The sequence below is a fragment of the Dermacentor silvarum genome, chromosome 5 (assembly GCF_013339745.2).
Source record: "Dermacentor silvarum isolate Dsil-2018 chromosome 5, BIME_Dsil_1.4, whole genome shotgun sequence".
NCBI lineage: Eukaryota > Metazoa > Arthropoda > Arachnida > Ixodida > Ixodidae > Dermacentor > Dermacentor silvarum.
This window is the reverse complement of record NC_051158.1, coordinates 117,676,450-117,699,984: the sequence shown is the minus strand read 5'-3', so window position 1 is coordinate 117,699,984 and position 23,535 is coordinate 117,676,450. Positions and strand designations below refer to the sequence as shown.

Below are 23,535 nucleotides of genomic sequence, written 5' to 3'. Positions count from 1 at the left end.
CGCATTACATGGCCTGCCCAGCTCCATTTCTTCCGCTTAATGTCAACTAGAATATCGTCCATAGGCAAGTTACTCATAGCCAACTTTTTTTTTCCATTGCATGTCCAGTTCACTCTAAAATGCTTCATTACATTGCTCCCCTGCCCTCCGCAAATTCATCATAACGGACGATTCCATCTTTTCTCGACCACGTCATATTGTTTCACCCTTCCCATACAAAATGAGAAGGGCAGGTTATAAACAAGCTTCAGTCAAAGCTTAGCTGCAAGGAGCTTCGTCAGTAAGCTTCACTGGAGCATGCAAGTAGGTTGTCACCAGGGTATGGAGGATAGCTGGAAATTTAGACGCAGCTGAATCGGCGAGTACGACTAATGATCGAAGCTAAGGTACACCATTTGAGGAGTCGTCCGTTATTCGCAGTTTTGTATATGAAAACAGCAATATTATGGCTTGGCAGAGAAAATGATGTAATGACGCCCAATTCTGATTCTCGTTGTTGTTACTGTACATTCGCTACTTGGTTCGCCTTACTGGTTCTCGCCTAGAAGAGCCACTGCCCTTGCTCGGAATCCCCGTGCCCAACGAAGCCACGCCTCCAGGCATCGATGCACCGCCTCAGGTTTGTTTCGATGCGCGACCGAGACAGCTGTGCTGGTGCGCATTGGAGCACAGTCACACGCTCCCGCGCTTCGCTAGATTTTGTGGGTGAGAGCAAGTGTCACCTGAGGCAGAAATAGCCGGCCCGACAACAGTTACGTCATGGATGCAGACAACGGTCCGTTGATCCTATCTGTATCGAGTGTGTTATCTGAACCGAGCACGCGCTATGCGCAGACGGTGTTCCGCGCATGCTATCACCCTTGCCACCGACATGTATATAAGCGCACTGGAATAAAGGCAGTCGTTCGTTCTCAAGCAACCCGAGGCTGTCGTCTTGCTTTATCGCGTCACGCGATACATGGTGTCAGAAGTGCCTGGAAAACAACAGCGATGGAATTTCTAAAGCCACCGGACCCGCTACGTTTCACAGGGGACATCAGTAGGAACTGGAAGTTGTTCATACAGAAATTCAACCTGTTCTTGGCGTCGGCCGAAACCACCGACAAGAAGCCCCGCCCGGAGTGTGCGAAAGGTGCCCTTCTTCTGAGTATCGCAGGCGAAGAAGCCATCGAGGTCTACAATACCTTCACCTTTGCGGAAGGCGAAAGCAACCTTGACTACGCTACGGTGGTCAAGAAGTTCGAGGAGTACTGCGACACCCAACAAAACGAAGTCTACGAGCGGTACGTCTTCCGGAAAAGGGTCCAAGAGCCGGGTGAGCCTTTCGAACATTTCCTGAGGGATTTGAAGACTCCAAGCCCGAGCATGCAACTTTGGTGCATTGATTGATTCAATGGTCCGAGACCAAATTGTCTTCGGAACTAGGGATACTAAATTAAGAGAGAAGCTGCTAGCAAACAAGCTTACCTTGGAAAATGCCGAGAAAGCTTGCAAGGCGGCAGAAATATCCGCTTCGCACCAAGAAGCTTGGGATCAAGATATAAAGCAGGTTGACCCGGTGCGCAATCAAAGACCTGTGGCACGTACTGAAAGGTGCAGAAACTACAACTGTCGGAAATGCGGGCGAACACACGAGCCGCGTAATTGCCCTGCGTTCGGAAAGGCATGCAGAAAGTGCAAAAAAAAAAGAACCACTTCGCAGTTTGCTGTAGGGCGAGTGCTAATGTCGACGAACTGGAAGAGTCGGAAGACGACTTTGACGTCCTCGATATTTCGGTTAACAAGATCAACAGTGAACGCGACTGGACTGTAGAAGCACGCGTGAACAATGCGTCAGTGCAACTCAAAGTGGACACGGGATCTGAAGCCAACTTGCTGCCCTTCGGACCTTATAAAAAAAAAATGCACCCGAAGCCACCACTGCAACCGAGCAGTGCGATCTTGCGTTCATACGGTGGGGGTCTGATTAAACACTTGGGTGTTATCAGGGCAGAAGTCGAAATTAACAGTCGCAAAACCATAATGGACTTCTTTATTGTGCGCAACGGACGTCAAGCGATACTTGGCCTGCAAGCATGTGAACAAGCAGGACTTCTGTCCCGACAAGTCCACAGTGTATCTGAAAACAGCTCAGAGAAAGTAATTAAAGACTTTCCCCACTTGTTTTCTGGCACAGGCTGCGTTCAGCGACGCTACAGGATGGTGCTTCGCGAGGGAGCAAAACCAGTCGTCCAAACAACTCGCCGGGTGCCCCTGGCCCTGCAGGAACCACTCAAGGAAGAACTACAGCGCATGGAGCGAGCAGGAATAGCCGTCAAAGTCAAGGAACCTACAGATTGGGTGAGCCCACTTGTACGAAAGAAGGACGGCAAGCTCCGTGTTTGCATTGATCCCCGAAAGATTAACGAAAATCTAAAGCGGGAACACTACGAAATGCCGAGACGCGAAGATATCGAAGCAGAACTCGCAGGCACCGTAGTCTTTACACGATTGGATGCGAACTCTGGGTTTCATCAAATCCCGTTAGACGAAGAAACGTCGAGGATTTGTACATTCTCAACGCCGTTTGGACGTTACCGTTTTTTGAGGTTGCCATTTGGCATTTCTTCGGCGCCAGAGGTCTTTCAGCAGACGCTTATTGAAATTTTTGAAGCAGTCCCTGGTGTAAAAGTATATGTTGACGACATACTAATCTGGGGTACATCAAGGAGAGAGCACGACGAATGTCTGCGCCTTGCACTGCAGGCTGCAGAACGGGCGGGCTTAACTTTCAATCGAGCAAAGTGCACAATCGGCGTCGAACAGATCGAATTCCTGGGCGACGTTATCGGTGCTGAAGGCATCAGGCCCAGCCCTTCCCTAATAAAGGGTATGATAGAAATGCCGCCACCTGCCGATAAACTGGCAGTCCAACGAATGCTGGGTGTTGTAAACTATTTTGCCAAGTTCGTCCCGTCGCTCACTCAGAAAACAACACTGCTCAGAAGCTTGATCAAGAACGATGCGGTTTTTGAATGGTCAGAAAACCACGCGAACGAGTGGAAACAACTGTGCGATTCTTTAAGCAAACACCCATTGCTAGCAATATTCGATCCCAAAAAAGAAACTAAAGTGTCCTGCGATGCGTCACAAAATGGAATGGGCGCCGCGCTTCTACAACGTCATGGCAGCCATTGGAAACCCGTGGCATATGCGTCGAAGGTATTATCGGATACGGCGCAGCGGTATTCTCAAATAGAAAAAGAGACAATGGCCATTCTGTACGGCTGTGAACGATTTGACCACTTTGTATACGGACGCAAGGTCATAGTAGAAACTGATCATCGCCCCTTGATTGCCATCTATAAAAAAGCAATAGGCGATATTCCGCCCAGGCTGCAGCGGTTTTTCCTGCGGTTATTGCGTTACGACATCGACTTGTGCTTCGTTCCAGGGAAGCAGCTGGTGCTCGCCGACCTGTTATCACGGGCTTCAATCAAAGACGACGGGCCTGACATCACGACTGACGACGCAGACGTGCACGCTGTAAGTTTTGTATCGTTACTTATCAGTGACGACACGTGGAACCGGCTTGTAGCGCAAACAAGCAAAGACCCGTACTTAAGCTCTGTTCGTAACAGCGTTGTTACCGGCCTGCCTATCGAAGGACAGCTTAAGTCATTTGCTGACGAGCTGTCTGAAGTCAAAGGCGTCCTTCTTAAAGGCTGCAAGATTATAATACCAGCAAACATGCAAAGCGAAATCTTGGAAAAGATCCACCAAGGACACGTTGGCTTGAATAAGAGCAAATTAAGAGCGCGGCGTTCAGTGTTTTGGTCCGGAATGAATTCTGATATTGACAAATTTGTTCACACCTGCGCAGTTTGCAAAAAGTATGCGTACTGCCAGCCGCGAGAGCCACTGCAGATGCGTCCTGGGCCAGACCAACCCTGCTATAGGGTTGGTATAGACCTCTTTCACTACGGCGGAAAATGGTACCTCTGCGCCTACGATGCCTACTCAAACTTTCCCGAAGTAGATATGCTCACAGAAACGTCGGCGAGAGCTGTCATTGAATCAATCAGGGCTATCTTTGCCAGATATGGTATCCCCATGGAGGTGTGTACAGACAATGGCCCACAATTTGCAAGCAAGGAATTTGCTGCATTTGCACGAGCGTACGACTTTCGGCATGTTACCTCCAGCCCAGGATTCCCGCAGTCCAACGGACTTGCTGAAAAAGGCGTACAGATAGTGAAGAGAATCTTAAAGAAAACCATGGAAGCTAAACAAGATGTTTGGCTGGGGCTCCTTTCGTACAGGACTACACCGCTGGAAGCCGACGGCCGATCGCCTGCGGAGCTGCTCCAGGGTCGGATCCTGCGCTCGACGTTGCCATGCATCCAAAGGAAGCCCGGAAACCCGGTCTTCAAGCCCCGCCAAACGGAGACCAACAGGCGCCCACTGGCTCCTCTAAGGAAAGGAGACGTCGTACGAGTGAAGAACGGGACGTGGACTACTAAAGCAAAGGTCATACAGCCGTTGGCTCAACCTCGGTCCTACAACGTCTTCACAGAGGGAGGTAGGCTTCTGCGACGTAACCGGCAACACATTTTACCCACTCAAGAAGCCTTTCATAGAGATCCTCCAGAGCTTGTCGAATGCGACGATGAAGGCAGTTCAACACAAGCGTCACCAGTGCCAAGGGCCGCAACGCCTACTGTGTCCGAAGCCCCAACTTGTGCGTCACCTGTTCCGGCTCTCAGGAGGTCGCTACGGCAACGTAGACCCCCTCGCCATCTGACTTACAACCGAAACTTTGTGCAAGTGCCGTGAAGCAGATGTGTAACCTGTGTTAACAATGTCGGGACTGTCATACAGATGAACCATCCACGTAATCTACGCAGTGCAGTTTCTTGTGTTAATTTCCTTGTTGTCTCCTTGCAAACAGAGGGGGATGTATCTAGTGTGTTATGTTAATTTCCGTGTTGTCTCCTTTCAAACAGAGGGGGATGTATCGAGTGTGTTATCTGAACCGAGCACGCGCTATGCGCAGACGGTGTTCCGCGCATGCTATCACCCTTGCCACCGACATGTATATAAGCGCACTGGAATAAAGGCAGTCGTTCGTTCTCAAGCAACCCGAGGCTGTCGTCTTGCTTTATCGCGTCACGCGATACACTATCAATGACCATAACAGCCGGACGGCATGACGACAAGATGGATCAGTGATTGAGCACCGTGGGTGATATCCTGGCTGGACAGAAAGTGTTTTTTTTTTCTGGGGACTTCTTGTGACGTAAATGCATGATGATGATGATGGTGTTAGGCAAAGCGAAATGCTGCGGGCGACGCATGCAACCAAATCACAATTAACTGCGCCCGAGTAATTGCAGTAAAATAAAGCCAAGGAAAAGATGTAAGGAACAGTTTTGAGAATACTTTTATTTTGAAAGTTTGTAGGTTTCATTTGGGCGACGAAGAAAAAAGCATTTCCGTCGGTTTCAACTCTTATCCCTTTCCTTAAAAAAGAAGACTGAAACGATGATATTTGTGTCAGCTTTAATTTCAGCGTTGTTCGTTGCTCATCTCTCGCAATCCATTAAGGGTCAGCATGCGTACTCCCTGCACGGACAGAACCAGGCCAGTGCATTTCTCGATGACCATTAGTACCTCGGCGCCCATGATTGAGTCTAAGCCCAACTCGCCCAGGTTGCTGTTATAGTTGAGCTTCGACGAATCTTGGAAGCCTGTGGGAAAGCCGTGGGATGAAGAAATGATAATTTAGAACAGCTTGGTTGAAGAGCGTTACGAACAAAACCGAAATACGTCTTCGCAATAATAGCGCGTGCACGGGACTCGAGAACAGAAGCGCATAAACACGGGTGCTTACTGTAAAATTATTGTTTGTATGAAATGCAGCATTAAATCACAGAATGACATTGAAAAAAAAAAAAACGATTGTTGCTTTGCGTAACACAAGCCTCTGTAGCTGTGACAAGTACGTAAGCCAAGTTTCGGAATCCTTTCGCACAGACGGGAGTGGTTATTTAGATGGATGATTTGCTCCATGAAATGCCACATATATACATGGGAAATGAGAAGCCGTTTTATTCGGCATTCACTGCGCTAAATGTTATGAGGTTTGTTATAGTAAAAAAAAGGTAAATAAGGCTACGAAATTTTGGGAGCCAATTTAGGTTGTCATGAAAAAATTGTTAAGAAAAATTTTTGTAGAAAAAGACGGAGAAGTTAGAAAAACTGTAGCAATAAACTCACCACGAGGCTCCTCGAAAATAAAAACAATGTCGCTGTAAACTATATGTATTCAGACAACTAAAGGAAAAAAAATGCTGAAATATTAACACACTTTTTATTTATTTTATTTACTTTATTACCCACAGCGCCTTAACAGGCATTACAGTGGGGGAGAGTATACACAAAAAATATAAAAAAATACATAGTCTCCAGTCACACAACTAATAAAAATAACCACTAATCACAATCAGTCACAAAAATACACGTCATTGGAACAAACTTAAACGCGGTTATGCTAACGTAGAAAAGAAAACATCATTAGAAATAACCGAGACAATGTTTGACAGCAATTGGTTCCGTTCGTGGATTGTTCTAGGAAAGACAGACAATCGAAATAAATCAGTCTTGCATGCGATTTCCCTTACCTTCAACATATGATCAACTTGGTCTGAGAGATAGTGAGGTGCAAGCATATATTTTCTATTTTCAATCCCGACACGACCATGGTAAACAACATGCAAGAATTTCAATCGCAACTTACGTCGACGATTATCTAAATTCTCCCAATTCAGTGTTTATTTTATACTTTCCGCCCCAATAGTCGTGCGGTAATTGCCTGACACAAACCGAGCCGCCAAATTTTGAATACTTTCCAATTTATCATTGTCTCGCTTTGCTGGAGGGTCGCAGACTGTGCAGGCATATTCAAGAAGTGGTCTAACATTGGTATTGCACAATAATTTTTTAGTAGGTACAGGAAACGTTCGGACATTCCGACGCAAAAAGCCAAACACTTTCCCATCTTTGGTTGCAACGTAATCAACGTGTCTCTGCCACCTTAAATTAGCGAAGACGTAAAATAAACACCTAGATATTTCTAATCTGATACTTGTTTTAAAGGTATGCTGTTCAGATTATAACTGATAATGTGTGGATACTTTTTTCTGGTAAATGTCATGCACACATTTTTTTTCATTAACCTTCATATGGCACTTTACACATCACTCGTTGATTTTGTCTAGATCTTGTTGAAGAACAGCCACATCATCAACGCATTTCACTTCCCTGTATATCACGCAATCATCGGCGAATAAACGCATCAGAGACTGGATACCATCAGTTATATCATTTATGTATAGTGGACCGAACACAGATCCTTGAGGTACACCGGACGTGACACTCGCGATCTGAGATTGAGCCCCGTTAACAATGACAAACTGCCTTCGTGATGCGAGATTTGATCTTATCCAAGAAATAACCTGCGGATGTATATTATAAGCTACCAGTTTTTCAATGAAGGAAGCATGGGGTACAGTGTCAAAATGCCTTCTGGAAGTCCAAGAAAGCATAGTCTGCTGAGAGTCGATGATTGAGGGATTCTGCTATGTCGTGTGCAAATTTGGTTAATTGTGTAACGCAGGAAAGGCCTTTCCGAAACCCGTGCTGAGCTGGATTAAACAAACAATGTTCATTAATATGCGCTACAACTGTAGTATACAAAATATGCTCCGAAACCTTGCAAGAAACACATGTCAAGGACACTGGCCGGTAATTCGCTACTTCACTGCGTGCGCCCGACTTATAGATCGGCACAACGTTCCCAACTTTTCGCTCGTCCGGAAGACAGGGCTGTTCTAGAGATTTGTCATAAATTATCTTTGAATATGGCGCGACTGATGTGGCACAGAGTTGGAGAAGTCTGTTTGGCAAGCCGTCAGGGCCACAAGCCTTTGACGCATTTAATCCCAGCAACAACACCTCAATACCCTGTGCGGAAAAGTTAAGTTATCCATCTCGCCTATTTCGCTTCGAGGGTCCTGTGTCTTTCTATCAGTTCTGACCACTGGGGTGAAGACAGAGCTGAAGTATTGATTAAAATTTTCGGCCTTGGCAATGTCGTCATGTACCGTGTTACCGCCAACGACCAACGACGGAAGAGCTACCTTGTCCTTACCATTTCTTTTAACATGCTTCCAAAATTCTTTAGCATTTTGTTTTAACTTAAAGTACATAGATCCGGAATAACAATCCTTCATATTACGAGTAGCAACTTTCACTTCACATGTTATATCCTGCAATTTTCTTTTATTCTCTTCTGTAGGCACCTCTCGAAAATTGCGATAGCATCTCTGCCTTTTCTGTGTTAGTCTGTACAGCAGTTTTGTAAACCAGGGTTTACGCTTAGCGCGCCTTGGGGTTAACATCCAGGAAGGAACGAACTGATGCTTTAGTTCCACCATTTTTTGTTTAAATAATGTCCACAGATGAGCTACACTTTCAGTCTCAGCTTGTGTTTGAAAAACTGCTAGGAATCTAAGGCCCCGTTAAACCCGCGCATTAGGACCAGTTACTATTTTTACACAACTAATATGCATCTCGCACACCACGGCGCTGTGATCGCTTATACCAGGTACGACAACACTGGAGAAAACTAGTTCAGGCTGATTTGTCACTATTAAATCTAAAATATTTTCTCCGCGCGTTGGTTCCAACACCATTTCGTGAAGCGCAAAAAGGTCGATTATGTTTTTCATTTCTTGACTACAGCTATCCGCTGTGGTAACAATATTAGGATGTTGGTGCCAGCCGAGGGAAGGCAAGTTAACGTCACCACCGATTACTAACGTGTCTTTCTGCGGCGTTTCAAGTACTTTCGTAAGCTGTAACAGTGCGCTCACGGAGGAGCCCGGTGGCCGGTAAAAACTGCCCACAAGCAACACTTTGTTATTAGGTAGTATGAGCCTGCAGAACACCGCCTCACAAGCGCCTACGTCAACTTTGACCGTGCTTGACGAAAGAATGCTATCTACTAACTAATGAACTAATAAACACACCTCCACCGTCATAATTTCTGTCCTTTCTATAGGCGGTGAAACCGCCAGGAACTACTTCATTGTCAGCAATGTCGTCGTCTAACCACGACTCAGACCCCACGATAACAGTTGGCTTGACTGTTTCAATCAAAGAATTAAAACCATCTACCTTATTTTTAATACTTCTACAGTTGACCAGAAGAAAGCAAAGCCCTGCGTCGTTTCTTTGGGATGGTCAAGTCAGCGGTAATACTTGTTTCACGCCATCGTCATACATATACTTCTGCTCATTCATGATCAGAGTATCATATCGAAGGCTCACTTTATCGCCTTTTTCCTCTCGGGACTTGGCGTACTCCCATAAAAAATGTCGTTTCATCCTTACTGTTTTGGAAAGTCTTCCGAAACGCTGATGTTACTTCCTTTGGGCTTTTTAGCGTTGCTCAGAATCTGCTGCTTTTATTTAAAGAGGGTGAAATTAGCAATAAAAGGACGGCATTTTCCTGGCTGAAATTTGCCAAGTCCATGAGCCTGTTCGATTCCTAGTTTACTCTGACAAACATTGCGGGCATGACCTTCGGATTCTTCACTATACTCGCGAGCCTTCTCGTCGCCCATTCCGTAAAAGAGTAGATTACAGCGTCGGCTGCGGTTCTCGAGGTAATCAGTTTTTGACAGAAGGGACTGCAGTACCTGTTGTACTTTATGTTTTAAAAAAAGCTTACCGAATTTAGGTAATTTTTCTAACATTGTGAGATCCTCAAACAAATTTCTGCTTCTTGCAATTCGAATTTGCCGTCCCTCTTAAATGTGTCGAATTTCAATCAAACACGGTTCATTGGTTTCCTAATGAGAGTATTCTGTGTTTCACGTGTCCTTGAATAGAGAAATTGGAGTTGACCGCTATGTAAACTATTAACCTTCCCCGACAAACCACTTGCGTTTGTTGCTAAATAGTGTTTATGGTAGTTGGTAATCTTTTGTGATGTTTTTTTTTTACAATGAGTGAAAATTTCTGCTCATAAAAATTATTTGATAGCCAAGCGCTGCGTTGTTTTTCGCTCCCGTCTTGAGTTTAATTCTGACTTTGACTGATGCTTTTCCGAACATCTGTATCTGACCTGATGAGCGTAGTAGCATATGTGGAGAAAACCGTCAGTCATAAATTCAAGGAAACAGCATAGGGAGACATTGGAATATTTACCCCCCTACAGGAAAACACAACAGGATCGCATGTTATGACAACCGTGCTGATGAAATTGTCCTCGAGTGTTTCTTTTAGGTTTGGGCGCGATCTGTTGGTTCCGCCACTCGAGATGTACGGAGGGCAGTACCATCTGGTGGTGTTCCAGGAAATCGTGCACCAACTTTCGTCTCTCATTAGTGGAAGCACACGTGGCGTCATGTGTTCTCTTGCACCAAATGAAACGCGTACTGGCACTCGCCCATGGACTGGGCAGCAGATGACTATGCTAACGCTGATGGCGATAAACAGAAGGAATGTAATAAAACCTAAAGGTTTAAAATTAATGTCAGCGATACCTTGGCATGTAACCGGAAATTTGGAAATGCAATATGAATTTCATGTTGCAAACATCGCAGAGCATTTGTACGTTGCAGGTTGTCAGTCCGAGTTGACAAGAAATTAGTTTTTTCCCCAGGAGCCCTGGTCCGGAAACTCTTGGTCACGATTGCACTTGCGAAAACCTGTTCACGATAGAGGGGTGCGCTTATGGGCCGTTCTATGTATTAATTTTTTATTTAATCAACCTTTACCCAAAGCGTTAAACGGTTGTGCCGTGCGCGAGTAACACGGGGTTATAGCAAAGTATATAGTTCTTTGAAAATGCGCAGGGTTCATTTCAGTATTTTCGTCCTTTACCTTATTGAGCATATATGGTGTTTCTCAGCTTTGGGTTCTAGATTAATCTGGCCTCAAGTTACCATATACAAGGCAGGTGGTACAAGACTCAGTTGGACGAACAAGCACCCAGTAGAAACGTTAATACGCGGTTCAATCACCAGAGCAGGACAACTATTTCTTTAGCTGCGAAGCTTCTTTGTGACAAACTACTGAGGACTTCCTTAGCCGCTTAGCGCGACTACTTTCGGTCTGGATGACCGTCCCTCACTAAAAATAAAGAAAAACTGGGTTGCGCCGGCCGATGTCGAGTTCGAACTTAGCTACCGTAGACATTTACCGATGATCTGGCCAATAATTATTTATGAGCAAAAGCGTGCAGTATGTGCTGCCGCACTATTTGTTCTTCGTGCACACTAAAGTCGAAGAAAGGGTTAAGCTTCTCACCGAGAATCCTGGTCACCGAGTCCACGAGGAAATTATTTTCTCGTTTGTTTCCCGAACTTGAAGTGACTTCAGCCTTGACCAGGCTGGAGACAACGGGGTGGCTTTGGTTCAGGAACCTCTCCATGACCTCCAAGGCGGACCTCATTCGCTGTGGCTGTGTTGCCTTGAATGCCGCTTGGGAGCTCTGGGCGTCATGAGCTTGGCCGTCCTCATCTATGGCCCCCCATTGGATGGCCAATCCTAAGACGACAATTGAATAGACAGAAAGAGAGAAAGAGGAAGCGATGGCTTTTCACGTGTAACGTTTACATGCAGCTGTTGTTGCTTTAATAGGGACTCTCAAGTCCCGCTGGCTGCGTTTATACAGGGTGTTTGAGCAAACACTTAAAAAAGTAAATTGCCTGTGGTTGTTAGCACAATTCTAGTCCATGTGCTGGCATACTCGAAGAGGTGGACTTGCACAAAACATGAAATGTATAATTGGTTAATTAACAAAATTTCACTAATTCAGTTTTAAAGTAATTAACTATGGTACATATTGCAATTTACCAATTATAGCGGGTGAAAGTCCAAGGCTTATTCACCTAAAAAGAATAAAGCTCGATCGTTATTGAATGTAGGAAGAAAAAAAATTTCATTGCTGTCAGGCGCAGCACAATGAAAAATTTACCTGCTGTATATTTAACATGAAATTGCATTTTAAAAGCTAATACGAAGTATAGTCACAGATTTGACTCCCGGCGCCAACTGTCCTCGTATTAACAACATGGAACGTGCGCTGAAATATGAGTAGATGAACGCAAGAACAACATCAAAACTTTTGTTTTCATCGTAGATATGCATTCATTTGTTACGCAGAAGTTATTTTCTTGCATTTGTCCCATGATGAGACAGGACATAAAAATATTTTACGACTTTGGTACTCTCTCTTTAGGCGACTTTAAACAGTGTACACGTCGAATAAACTGTTTTGCATAGTTGAACACCAGTGTTCAACAGCATATGATCTTGTCAACTTACCGGGAAAACCATCTGCAACGCGGCGTTCACACAAGCGCTCTAATGCTGAGTCGATGTAGCCGGTTAACGTCCTGCCCAAAGCCCCGCGTCCAGAAGAAATTGAGGAGAAGACGACGAAGTGGTCCAGTTGGGGGCATAATTTTCGGGAATGCTCGTCCAGATGCCGCGTGCCGTCAGCCTTAGTCTTGTGGTCTGCTTGAAACACCTCGGACGCCTGATTGGCTACCCAGCTGTCCTCATGGCACTGCACGCGAAGCGAAACAAAGTTTTTCATGATTACTTCTCCAATCATACGAGGCGCAAAATGAGCCTTCCAGAGGCAAGGCTGTCAATAAACGAAGCCTTGACGCATCGAAAAGTGTTCGATCGGACACGCCTCGTCACGTATCTTAATTCTCGCAACAACTTTCCTACATGAGTGTCCATGCAGCTACACTCACGCAAGGAGTAGACGACCCCATCGAGCAACAACGGCAACCCCGTCTAATTTCAGTGAACAGTAGTGAACTCACAAGACCTCACTACGTTTAAGGAAACTCACGTGATTTTGAAAATTCCGTCATCCCCAAACGTATGCCGTTCAGCGTCACTTCTTGAATCGTGTGCATATTCTCAAGGCTCTTTGAAAGCATGATTCCACTTGCTTTACCTCTCATTCACTTAGTAATCTTTCAAAGCTATATAATATCCGCTAAAATTACTTTGCATAGCGGTGCCGGATTACTCGCCGCGTCGCATACAGGCTCTTCCCTCGGCACAAGTGTGCAGAAAAGCCACTCCGCGACACTAAAAACTTTCCTGATTCATGGTATTTACAGATGCGGGAAAGGACGGTCTTAGAAAACGTATATTACATCCTTTTATCCAGAAAGCGGTCACGGCGCAGTTGTGAGAACGCTGCGTTTAAACCGATGGTCGTCGTTTCGATCCAACCCGTGTTAATTTTTGGTATATCTGCTATCACGTTACGATGTGCGGCACGTCTCCCATACGTTGTGCGCTGTGTGTCATCCGCGGTGTAATTTTACGCGCACATAGCAATTGGTAACACATGTGCCTTGTTTATTTAGCAATTTCGTTTCAAGTAAATCAAAGGCAATCGCGGACAACTTTGGTAATGACAGGAGCTCTGTTGCCACTGAGACAGACAACCCATTAAGCACTCTATTCTCGCCAAAGCGGATGTTGAAACAAAATCCAAGTATATAAAATAGAATAAAGTAAATTCGAACATTTTCGAACGAATCATGAGCGCTCTAAAATTTTGACCACATCCAAATGCAGGCGCCAGGCAAGGAATTGAACACTCGACCTGGTGCTCGGCGTCAGGACGTAATACTCTCTCAGATACAGCGGCTGGTAAACGGCTACTCAGCTTTCCTTGCACAGACGAGTCGCTGGGTGTGAGGGCGGTGTGTATGTGCGCAGTACACAACGGCACATCCTTACGTCGTACGTGGCAGACAAGACGTACACATCACGCAGACCTCGATGATACCTCATTTGAGGAACTTCCGGCGAGAGTAGCTCGGTATGTCACAGGCTGATGCAGCAACAAATTTTCTAGAGAGAGCGTTGAGTGCTTAGTCCCTTGAAGCTATTGAGACCTTTCGCCTCACGTGATTTAAATTTCTGTACTTGCAGTGCAGAAGCGTTTGCTACCATAACGACGATCTCATGGAGAAATAACGATATGCAATGAATGGTTTAGGTTGACAAGTGGTGCTGGCTTACCGCAGAAACGTTGAAGATGCCGCCGACCGGACCCATTGCTTCGGCTTCCTTGATAATCTGCAAAGCACCGTGCGTTGTCGACACGTCGGCTTCGCTGACGACTACCGAGGTGCCGACTGCCTTCCACCGATGCAGGCGAAGACGTGGATACCCCGTAAGCACACCATGACTCGCTGTGAGAAGAAGCTTCCGGCAGCCTCGACTGACCATCCAGTCCACGAACTCTACAGCGAAGCCGCTCAGTTCTCCGACGATGACGTAAGCCTTGTCATTGTAGAAGTATGTGCGGGCGATGGCTTCTACCGTGAAGGGATGACTGTTGTCCTCGATTTGGTGGCTTTTCTCTGGTCGAACCTGAGCGATATTGCCGCGCGTCACATTGTGAGAGACAAACCGGAGGCAAAGCAATAAGATTAACCAGACTCAGGGGAGTGCACATAGTGTCTTGCCAAAAGATCGCTCTCCAAATTTTAAATTACACAGCTTTCATTGGCGTATTTCACTTTGTTTAGACGGCATTGTCGCCTCAACGGCATAGTAAACTGCGCTGGTACAGGAGGTAATGTCATCAAAACTGGGTCAATCGCGGAGACAGTGCAATCAAAGGTTGTGACTTGTTGGGCTGATCGTCATAGCCGTGCGCTATGCGCGTAATGGTTTTAATGTAGTTCATAACGCGGGCTGATCAAGCAGACAGCGCAACGTCACATGACCCACACCCCTCATAGCAATAACTACAGAGCTAAGCAGTTAGCGTTTCCAGTAGCATATCTCATTATGTCTACCACCAAGCTATCGCTTAACTGAATCGTTCGCCTAAGATTTCTGCCCAATTATTCTCATGCGCATCTTCTCTTACATCGTTCATCCTTATTGAACTTGCTGGCGTGGCAATGCACGAACTATGCGTAATCTAGCTTTCCTTTCCAACTCCTGACATTCAGCGCAGAAAAACAAAAGTAGAAACTATGGTCGAAAGCACAACAAAAAGTCAGCATACTTGGGCGACCTTGCAGAATCAAAGCGCAATTTCTAGGAAAGCGGTTTCTTTAGATAATTTCCAATAAGTTTGTCAGTTGCCTGTAGTCAAATACTATATTTTAACCCTTTGTAACGGCATATATACATACACAAAAATAATTATTTTCGATCGAAATGTGCAAAACACACCGAGAATAAGAGCAGTCAACACAGAGAAAACATACTTTGCGGAAGCTTTTTCAGCAATAGGGCGGAAACACCAGCCAGAAATCTGGAAGTGGGCTTCTCCCGAATCCACCTATGGCTTCATTTCAAATTTGTACAGACAGCTCTCATCATATCTGGTCTATAGGTGTACATTTAATTTGCTTCAAATCTCATGTGTGGTACCATTTCAGCCGGATATGTTGCAGCGGCCTGTCTCCTCTGACCGTGCTTTCCCAAGAAAGCGACTTGCGTGCCGAACTTATTTGTTGTCCTGTGATTCTGCTCTGAGCCAACAAATGACACTTGCTGCAGTTGATTGAGTGTTGGCTGAATATATTTAGGCAGAAACCTCGTACTCAATGCCGAAACAGCATTTTTTTCTCGTATGTTGCCTGCAGGCACCATTCGTCCATGTAGTGTTAGATCATTGCCCTTATACGTGTAAGTGACTCGCGCGTTTGAAACTTTGCTCGCATATAACGCTTTCGAACACCCGTTAGGAAATTTCAAAAAAGGCAGTAATTTATCGACATACACTTTACTTCAACACAACGTTGAACACAATGTCTCCCGTCGCAAATGTTTCGTGAAATTTGATCTCACTTGCGTGCATAGTTGTGCCAGGGACGCGGGATAAAATCTACAGTGTTCATAAATGGCATTAAAAAGCTGAAGATCAGCTTGAACAATAATTTGCCGCTAAGTATGTAGTCATTCCACACATTTTGAACTTTGCCTACATATTACCAATGCCATGCGCCTAATTTTAAACAAATTAAAAGGTGGTGCCTTGTCTAGTAGCTGAAGAAAACCTGAATACCTGCTACGAACCTGCTACCAAATAGAAACAAGGTGCCTTGTCGAGTTAACCGGGGACCCTGGGTTACCAACTACATACCTCCTCGTGTAACGCAGTAAAACTGGAGAAGAAACTAGGGATGAATAATTATTATCAACGCTTCTTATTTCAAGCAGACCGTAAACGTTTCCGGAATTCCCCAATTCTCACTAAATTTGAAATTGCTGTCACGTACACGTTTTAGGACGATGAGAAATAGTGGCAGTACGATACGCTTAGACAAATAATTTTCTACAATGACTATAATTAACATAAACAGAATAAAAAAAAACGGGGAAGAGAAATGATAATTTTGTTGCCAATAGTCGGTTTACGTCGCTCGGACGCCGTAGTGGAGGTCTACGGAGAATTTTGCCCTTCTGAGAATAAACATTTATGGTACCAGCCATGGTGGCGTTGGGGCTTTGATCTTGCGCTGCTAAGCCAGAGGTTGGGGGATCGCATCCCGGCCGCGGCAGGCGGCATTTTGATGGGGGCACGGACTTTCACGAACAGTCCTCCTGGGACTCAGCGCTCAGAAGCACAGAGCCCCTCGCTCAGCTCAAGGCTGTCCAGAGGGCCCGGGCCGTCGCCGAAGGACTCTGTCTACCGGCCCCGACCTGGGTGGAGCCACCGGATTGATTGGCGGGGCCTCCGGCCTCGATTTATTTCTTTCTCCTCAGGACCTTCTGCTGGACTTTCTGTTGCTCAGTACGTGCTACATAAATGTGTTTTTCCGAGCAGGAAAGAAGCCCGCGAATACACGCAAAGCGCCTCGAGCGGCCAGTCGTGCGGCAATTCTGCGTGTATTCGCGGGCTTCTTTCACACTCGGAAAAAACACATTTATGTAGCACGTATTGAGCAATAGAAAGCTGTATCGGCAGTTTTTCATGTTGATCTACAACTTTCTCATTGACACTTTGATAATTAGCACAGTACTTCTCAAGTTAGCTAATTAATTACAAATAATTAATTAAATCTCAGTGACGAAAAAAAATACTGGCGGCTACTCCACTGTACTGGAAACAATACGCACTAGGTTGGCTTCGCGTAACGCCGTTCCTCTTTTTTTTAAATCGTGCTGCGTGATAGCTGGGACACCCTGTATATAAAAGAACAACACGGATTTGATACCGCTTTGCTCTTTGCGCTTTTCTGTGACCTTAGCTTATATTTGTTTGTTTCAATTTCCATTCAGCGACTTCAACCACATGTCGTATTCCTAAATCTAGGGTTCGTCACCAGTGATAAATCTTTAAAGGAGAAAGCTTTCGTCTGGAGTTTTCCCATCAATGGAAAATTATTTTTATGAATAATTTGGCTCAGAAATGGATAGTTTTGATACCAACTTTGCGCAAACCTTTTACAAATCTAAAGCTTTAGTGAGGACTATGTGAAGAGATGACTTTCCCAAACCGGGTGCTTCCGGTATCAAGCCATCACTACTGATAACAGGCATTTGGCGGTCGCTGAACTTTAGAGAAGGTACACTATCAACGTTTTCACAGTCGCACGAGGTAGAAGATCGTCTTGAAGTTTCATGGGTCTTGAAACTGCAGAACCGGCTTGATGACATTTCTTTACTTTAAAACATAATTTTAATTGGCGTGCCATGATATCTGATACAATTGTATGTCATTTTGTATCGGAATTCTAACGACTAAATTTCTAAAGATCATTTGTTTCATGTGTTGGCCTACCTACATCGCGACAAAACCAACTCTTGCTTGCGCAGGCAGTGCATGCATGCAAATTTGGTTTGTCATAGATCATTACATTTCGCACTGAGTTAAACGGGGTGCAATTTTTCCTGGAGCTCGAGAAAGCAGCGCCGCAACACGCTTTCCCCCTTTTTTCTGACTCAATGCAAGAACTTTTGGGACAGACCTCGTAGTCATGTTGGCCGCCTCATTTTAGAGGGCAGCTTGTGCGCGCTCGTTCTTGTGGCGAGTGTGGGCGTCCGAACGAGCGCAGCGGGGGATGAAAGACGGTGATAACGAAAAGAGCGCGAGGAGGGAAGGGGAGGAAGAGGAGGCTACAGTGAAAGCATGAAGCGGAGAGCGGAGGAGGAGGGTATGGCGAAAAAGTGAGAAGAACAGCGTAGTGCCGCGCAAGACTTGCTGTGCGGCGACGATGACTAAGAGATGGCGCAAGAGTAGCGCGCGTCGTCTGTTCACCTATGACGCCCCCGATATACCATATATGGAAACAAAGCGGTGCATGTGCCGAGGTCTGTCTGCGGCGGCAGCTGTGAATCGCACCCACGGGTCACCCACGCGCTGCCTCTCGGAAGCTCCCGATTAGCAAGGCAGTCGCTCCACGCTTCGCTCCACGCTTCGCTCCACGCTTCGCTCCGTCTGCAAGCTGCCGCACAAAACAGATTGTTCGCGCCAGCTAATAAACATGAAATGAAAACACGTATAGAGATGCGCTCAAATTTCAAATTAGGGAGTATCGTAATTGTCAGCGAAGTCTTGCGTTGCAGTGCACGTGAAAAAACCCCAGGTGGTCAAGATTAAGCCGAAGCCCACCGCTACGGCGTGCCTCATAATCAGACCTGGTCTTGGCACGTAAAACGCCACAAAGCAGATTTTTTTTTCTGTGATAAAAATTTTTTAAAATGTACTAAGTGTAGACAGTGCTGGACATAACTACGCGCTTTCCATGCCATACCGCGGAGGTCATGCTTCAGCACGTGATCACGTCGAACTGCAAGGACACTGACAAGCCGAAGAAGTACTTGAAATCAAGTTACCCCTAGTACAACTTTGCCGTTGCTCGTTTCAGAAGCTTGAAGCGTGAATGCATCCACAACCTTGTCTCGCGTGAACACTGTGGCAGGCAGCGGCCTTACGGCACCCGATGCGATTCCTCCACGCACTAGCTCAGCCACTCGCTGCTTGTCCTCCACAGCGGTGGTATCGTTCAAGAACAGGACATTTGCCGGGACGGTGATCACGTTGACGACCTTCTTTTTCGAAGACACTTCTTCGTGTGGAGGATGTGAGGAGGTGCCGGCGGCGTTGATAATAAGGTATCGGCCATTCGAAGTCAGACAGTGAGCAATGGCTTTGCTATGGGCACCTTGAAGAGTGTTGAACACGAGGTCCACACCTAAAGAGCGAACGTAACAAGAAAATTACGCCATTGAGAGCAGTGAACAGACCGCAACGTAGACAAAAAAAAACAATCAGATGTATGCATGACAGTGTAGAAATAAAAGAAACCTTATACGACACTTAAAGTACGAATGAAAGATGAACATAAAGACACCCATAAATGAACGAAGGCTCAATAGAAGGAACGTGGAACGACGGAGTTACGTATGGAGCAAAAGGGTGAAATGCAGTGACCGATAATATTGCGAGAAAATAATGCACCCCGTGAGCAAAAAGGAAGGAAAGGTAACGAAGAAAATTGCCAAGAATCTGTGAGGCATCTTACGCTAACGCTTTGGCCTTGATGATGGCTGCTGAATAATAAGGTGCCGTAGTGACATTTCGCACAGAATTCTGGTGAATTTGGCACTGTGTTTGTATTTCTATTGAAAAACGCCCATGGAAAACTTGAAAGTAAAGAAATGCTATTTTTTGCAGGCTTTGTCGCTTTTGGGTTTGTAGCCATTTATATTGTGACCTTCGTTACAGTTCTCGAAAACTTTTTTCTTTATTACGTTGACCTAAACCTCACCACTGCGAGCTATTAACGAATTCAACTTAGAAACGCTACACATTGTATAAGAAAGTGCTAAGCAAAAATAATCTGACAATTATTTTTCATGATTACGATTTGTACTTTGTCTCTTTAAACGCTTTTGTAAGGCTTGAAGGAGCGTTCAGATAGATCACTGCATTTTTACAGCGAAGCTGTTAAGGGCTAGGTTTCCCAGGATTGTGTCCGCGTGTAGAAAAAAACTATCATCATCGCCATTAGTTCGAGCATCGCATTTTTGAGCGCACGGCCACTTCTCCCTCCCGGCAGGCTGAGCCCCCGCTATCTCTTCTCTTGCGCCAGTCGACCTTCTTTTATGCCGCGTTCCCCCCTGAGTGGAGTTGAGCCCTGCTGGGAGGCTAGTGAGACTCGACTGGCGGCGCTCCTTTGCGTCCCTCCGCCTCGGCTGCTGACGCGCGCTCTTCCCCTCGCCCCTCCGGCTGCTCAGCATGCGTGTATTGACAGGGCTGCACGAGCGAGACGTAGACTGGCTGGCTCCTTCTCGCTCGTGCTGCTGGAGCCAATCGCGACAGCCGATGTGGACGCCAGTCTCCTTCTCGCTCGTGCTATACTAGCCAATCGCAATAGCCGAAGTGGACAGTCCACTAGTTGGACTCTTACAGAATACGCCTGTTGGTCAAGTACTCTTGTCTGGGAACGTCGTACAAAAGCATGAGGAACGAGCTAGGAACGCCGTCGCCCGTAGACGTCGAGCCAGTTCTTTCAGAGCCGGGCATTGTAAAACCATCGTCTAAGCGTTAAAAAATACCCCGTTGTTGGCCTGCGATGTACGACACTAGACGAATGTTTGTACCCCAGTACTTGTGCATCTCGACGTGAACAGGCTCATCGCACTCTCTTTACTTTTCTGGAACTAACTTATGTCCACGTTTGTAACTTAGAGACTGTTTCTTCAATTTAACGTTTTTCAGTAGCGTGAGCTGCAGTGACCTGCTGTTAGCGGCCCTGCTGTGTGTGACCTGTACTGTGTGTTCTACTGTATTCTTTGAGATTTGTCATCTTGCTCTTTCTTTCCTCTTTCCTCCTCTTCTTTCTATCTTCCATTTCTATGTTTCTATGTCCTCCATTGTAAAGAGTAGGCAGGCGTTGTGCCCCTTCCGGTGGCAGTTCCCAGCCTGCTCCTCGCTTTCCTTTTTTTATTTATCACATACTGCGGACCGAATACGGTCCAGGCAGGAGAGGCAAAATACAAAAAGACAAAAGTATTCGACCTTGAAAAAGAGACACCAGAATGGACGATGCGTACTTATAGAAAGCTGAACGAGATAAAAAACGTCATAAAAAGAAAAGAAGCAACGCACAACGTTAACAATATAGCACATCACAGATAATGCATTCTGACAATCCATATCATTCATCAGGAGCAAGGAGGAGGCAATGATGCGGCAGTCCATTCCAGTCTGCTATTGTTTTGGGGAAAAATGAATACTTATAAACATCCGTGCGAGCAAAAAAGGTTCAATATAGTGTTGATGCCTATGAGGGGATTTGTCAAATGATTGTGTAGTTATGTACTCTTGGGGATCAATGCCTAGTTTCGAGAAATACAATCGGCTTAGAAACTTAATTCTAGCAATTGTTCTGCGGTCTTTTAAGCCTTCCAGCTTCGCTTCTTGCAACATAGTAGACGGAGAGTCCCGGCGTTTGTAGCGGTTGTATATAAAACGAGCCCCTAATCTTTGAATTTTTTCTATCTTTTCTATATCTACTGTTGTGTGAGGATCCCATACAATACTTGCATACTCAAGAGAAGGTCTTACTATGGCTTTGTACGCCTTGTTTCTGAGTTAGTTTGATGACCTTCTTAACTTGTGTTTTAGAAAGCCTAATTTTTTGCGAGCGGACGAGCATATGTTATCAATGTGCGTGGTCCATTTGAGCCTGGATGTAATGGTAATTCCTAAATATTTATTTCTTCTACTTGTTGGATCATGTTACCGTTTATGTTATACGAAAACACCAGTTTGTTTCTTTTATTAGTAAGGCACATCTGTACTGTTCTTTAAAAAAAATAATCATATCCCATTTAGCACACCATTCTGCCAGTAGTTTTAGATTCACATTCAACTCATGTTAGTCAGAAACAGAATTTATAGTTTTAAAAATGACACAGTCATCGGCAAACAATTTAACGGAGACAGTTGATTTGACAGAGTCTATCATATCGTTGATACAGAGGTTAAACAAGACTGGTCCTATCACAGATCCTTGGGGTACTCTCGAGTAAACATCTAAATTTCCAGAGCATGATTCGTCTACATCTACATATTGTTTTCTGTTAGTCAAATAACATATAACCCAGTTGATTATTTCGGGAGGTATACCAATTGTTTTCATCTTTAGGATTAGTTTGTTGTGAGACGACACCCTGTCGAATGCTTTGGAGAAGTCCAAAAATATTATGTCCACCTGACCATTCATATCTAAAACTTTAGCAAATTCATTAATGGTTCCTACTAACTGCGTCTTAGTAGAAAATCACCGTCGGAACCCATGCTGTGCATTGTGTATGATATTGTGTTAATCCAAGAAATTATTTAAATATTTCACCAAAATATGCTCCAACACCTTGCAAGAAATACATGTAAGTGAAATTGGTCGACAATTACTAATTTCCATCGGGCTACCCTTTTAAAAACAGGAACAACACGAGCCAGGCGCCAATCTGCCGGTACTTTACCAGTTTATACGGACTTATAAATATTACGAGGAGAAATCTACCTATCATCTGTGCATATCTTTTAAGAAAAATAGCCGGAATTTTATCTAGACCTGTTGACTTCTTTGCGTCTAACCGTAAGAGTAGTTCAACTACACCCTCTAAGGATATGGACAAACCGCCTGATTGATCTGTTGCGGGAGTGATATCACAATCGGTGTCCGGCTTTGAAAACACACTTTGAAAGTGACAATTAAACATTTGCGCTATTTGCCTGCTGTCTGTAACGAAAGTGTTGCCCAACGCCACCTGCTCGATTCGTCGATGACCCTTGTTCCCCAAGAACTGCCAGATTTTTCGTGGGCTTTCTGATGCAAAACGCCCAAGTGTTTCAGTAAAATAACGTTCTCGGGACTCTCGCATTTTATACTCAATGGTAGTTTTTAGTTCTTTAAGCACATTATCGTCAGCGAACTTTAATTTCCTGCGACGATTTAACCTACGTTTTATCTGGAGCAGCTCTCTGGTGATCCAAGGGCTCTCTCGACCAACCTTTTTATTGCGATAGCAATTATATGGACACTCAAAAGCAGATTTCTGCCGTCGGCGTCGCCGTCGCCGTCGCCGTGAGGTTCCGTATGACGTCATTTGGAGAAGAAATCGTCGCCGCGCGCCGAACGCTGTATGTGCGAGTGAAAGGGCGCGAGGGGCGCGTCTTTCACGGGGAGTGAACGCACGGCGGAGAACAAACGCGCGTTCTGCGCCGTGCTCGCTTAAGGGCTGCAAAAGTAGGCGTCTCTGTTCTCCTTCACAATCACCATGTATGTAGAGCAAACGCGCCTTCTTTCGACGAGCGAGAGGCCGTGGGGGAGGGGGAGGGAAGGGAGGCGACGTTTAGCTGCGGCACGCAGTGCCTATTTATATCAGAGGCTCCGGCAACAGTCACCAACGCCGCACGCATTTTGAGCGAACGCGGGCAAAACGCCGATGGCATCTTCAACAGTT

The 23,535-nt window shown here is 45.4% G+C and overlaps 1 protein-coding gene across 1 annotated transcript in view; it reads right to left on the bottom strand.

The window, feature by feature from the left end:
• Nucleotides 1-5,501: 5,501 nt before the first annotated feature.
• LOC119454364 (fatty acid synthase-like) overlaps nt 5,502-23,535 on the bottom strand; it is a 50,910-nt gene continuing 32,876 nt past the window's right edge. The window contains exons 9-13 of the mRNA XM_049668035.1: nt 18,895-19,253; nt 14,113-14,466; nt 12,379-12,622; nt 11,359-11,598; nt 5,502-5,729 (exon numbers count right to left, since the gene is read on the bottom strand). Coding sequence (XP_049523992.1) covers nt 5,548-5,729; nt 11,359-11,598; nt 12,379-12,622; nt 14,113-14,466; nt 18,895-19,253 — 1,379 coding nt within the window. The 3' untranslated portion in view covers nt 5,502-5,547. The remainder of the gene's footprint in view (nt 5,730-11,358; nt 11,599-12,378; nt 12,623-14,112; nt 14,467-18,894; nt 19,254-23,535) is intronic.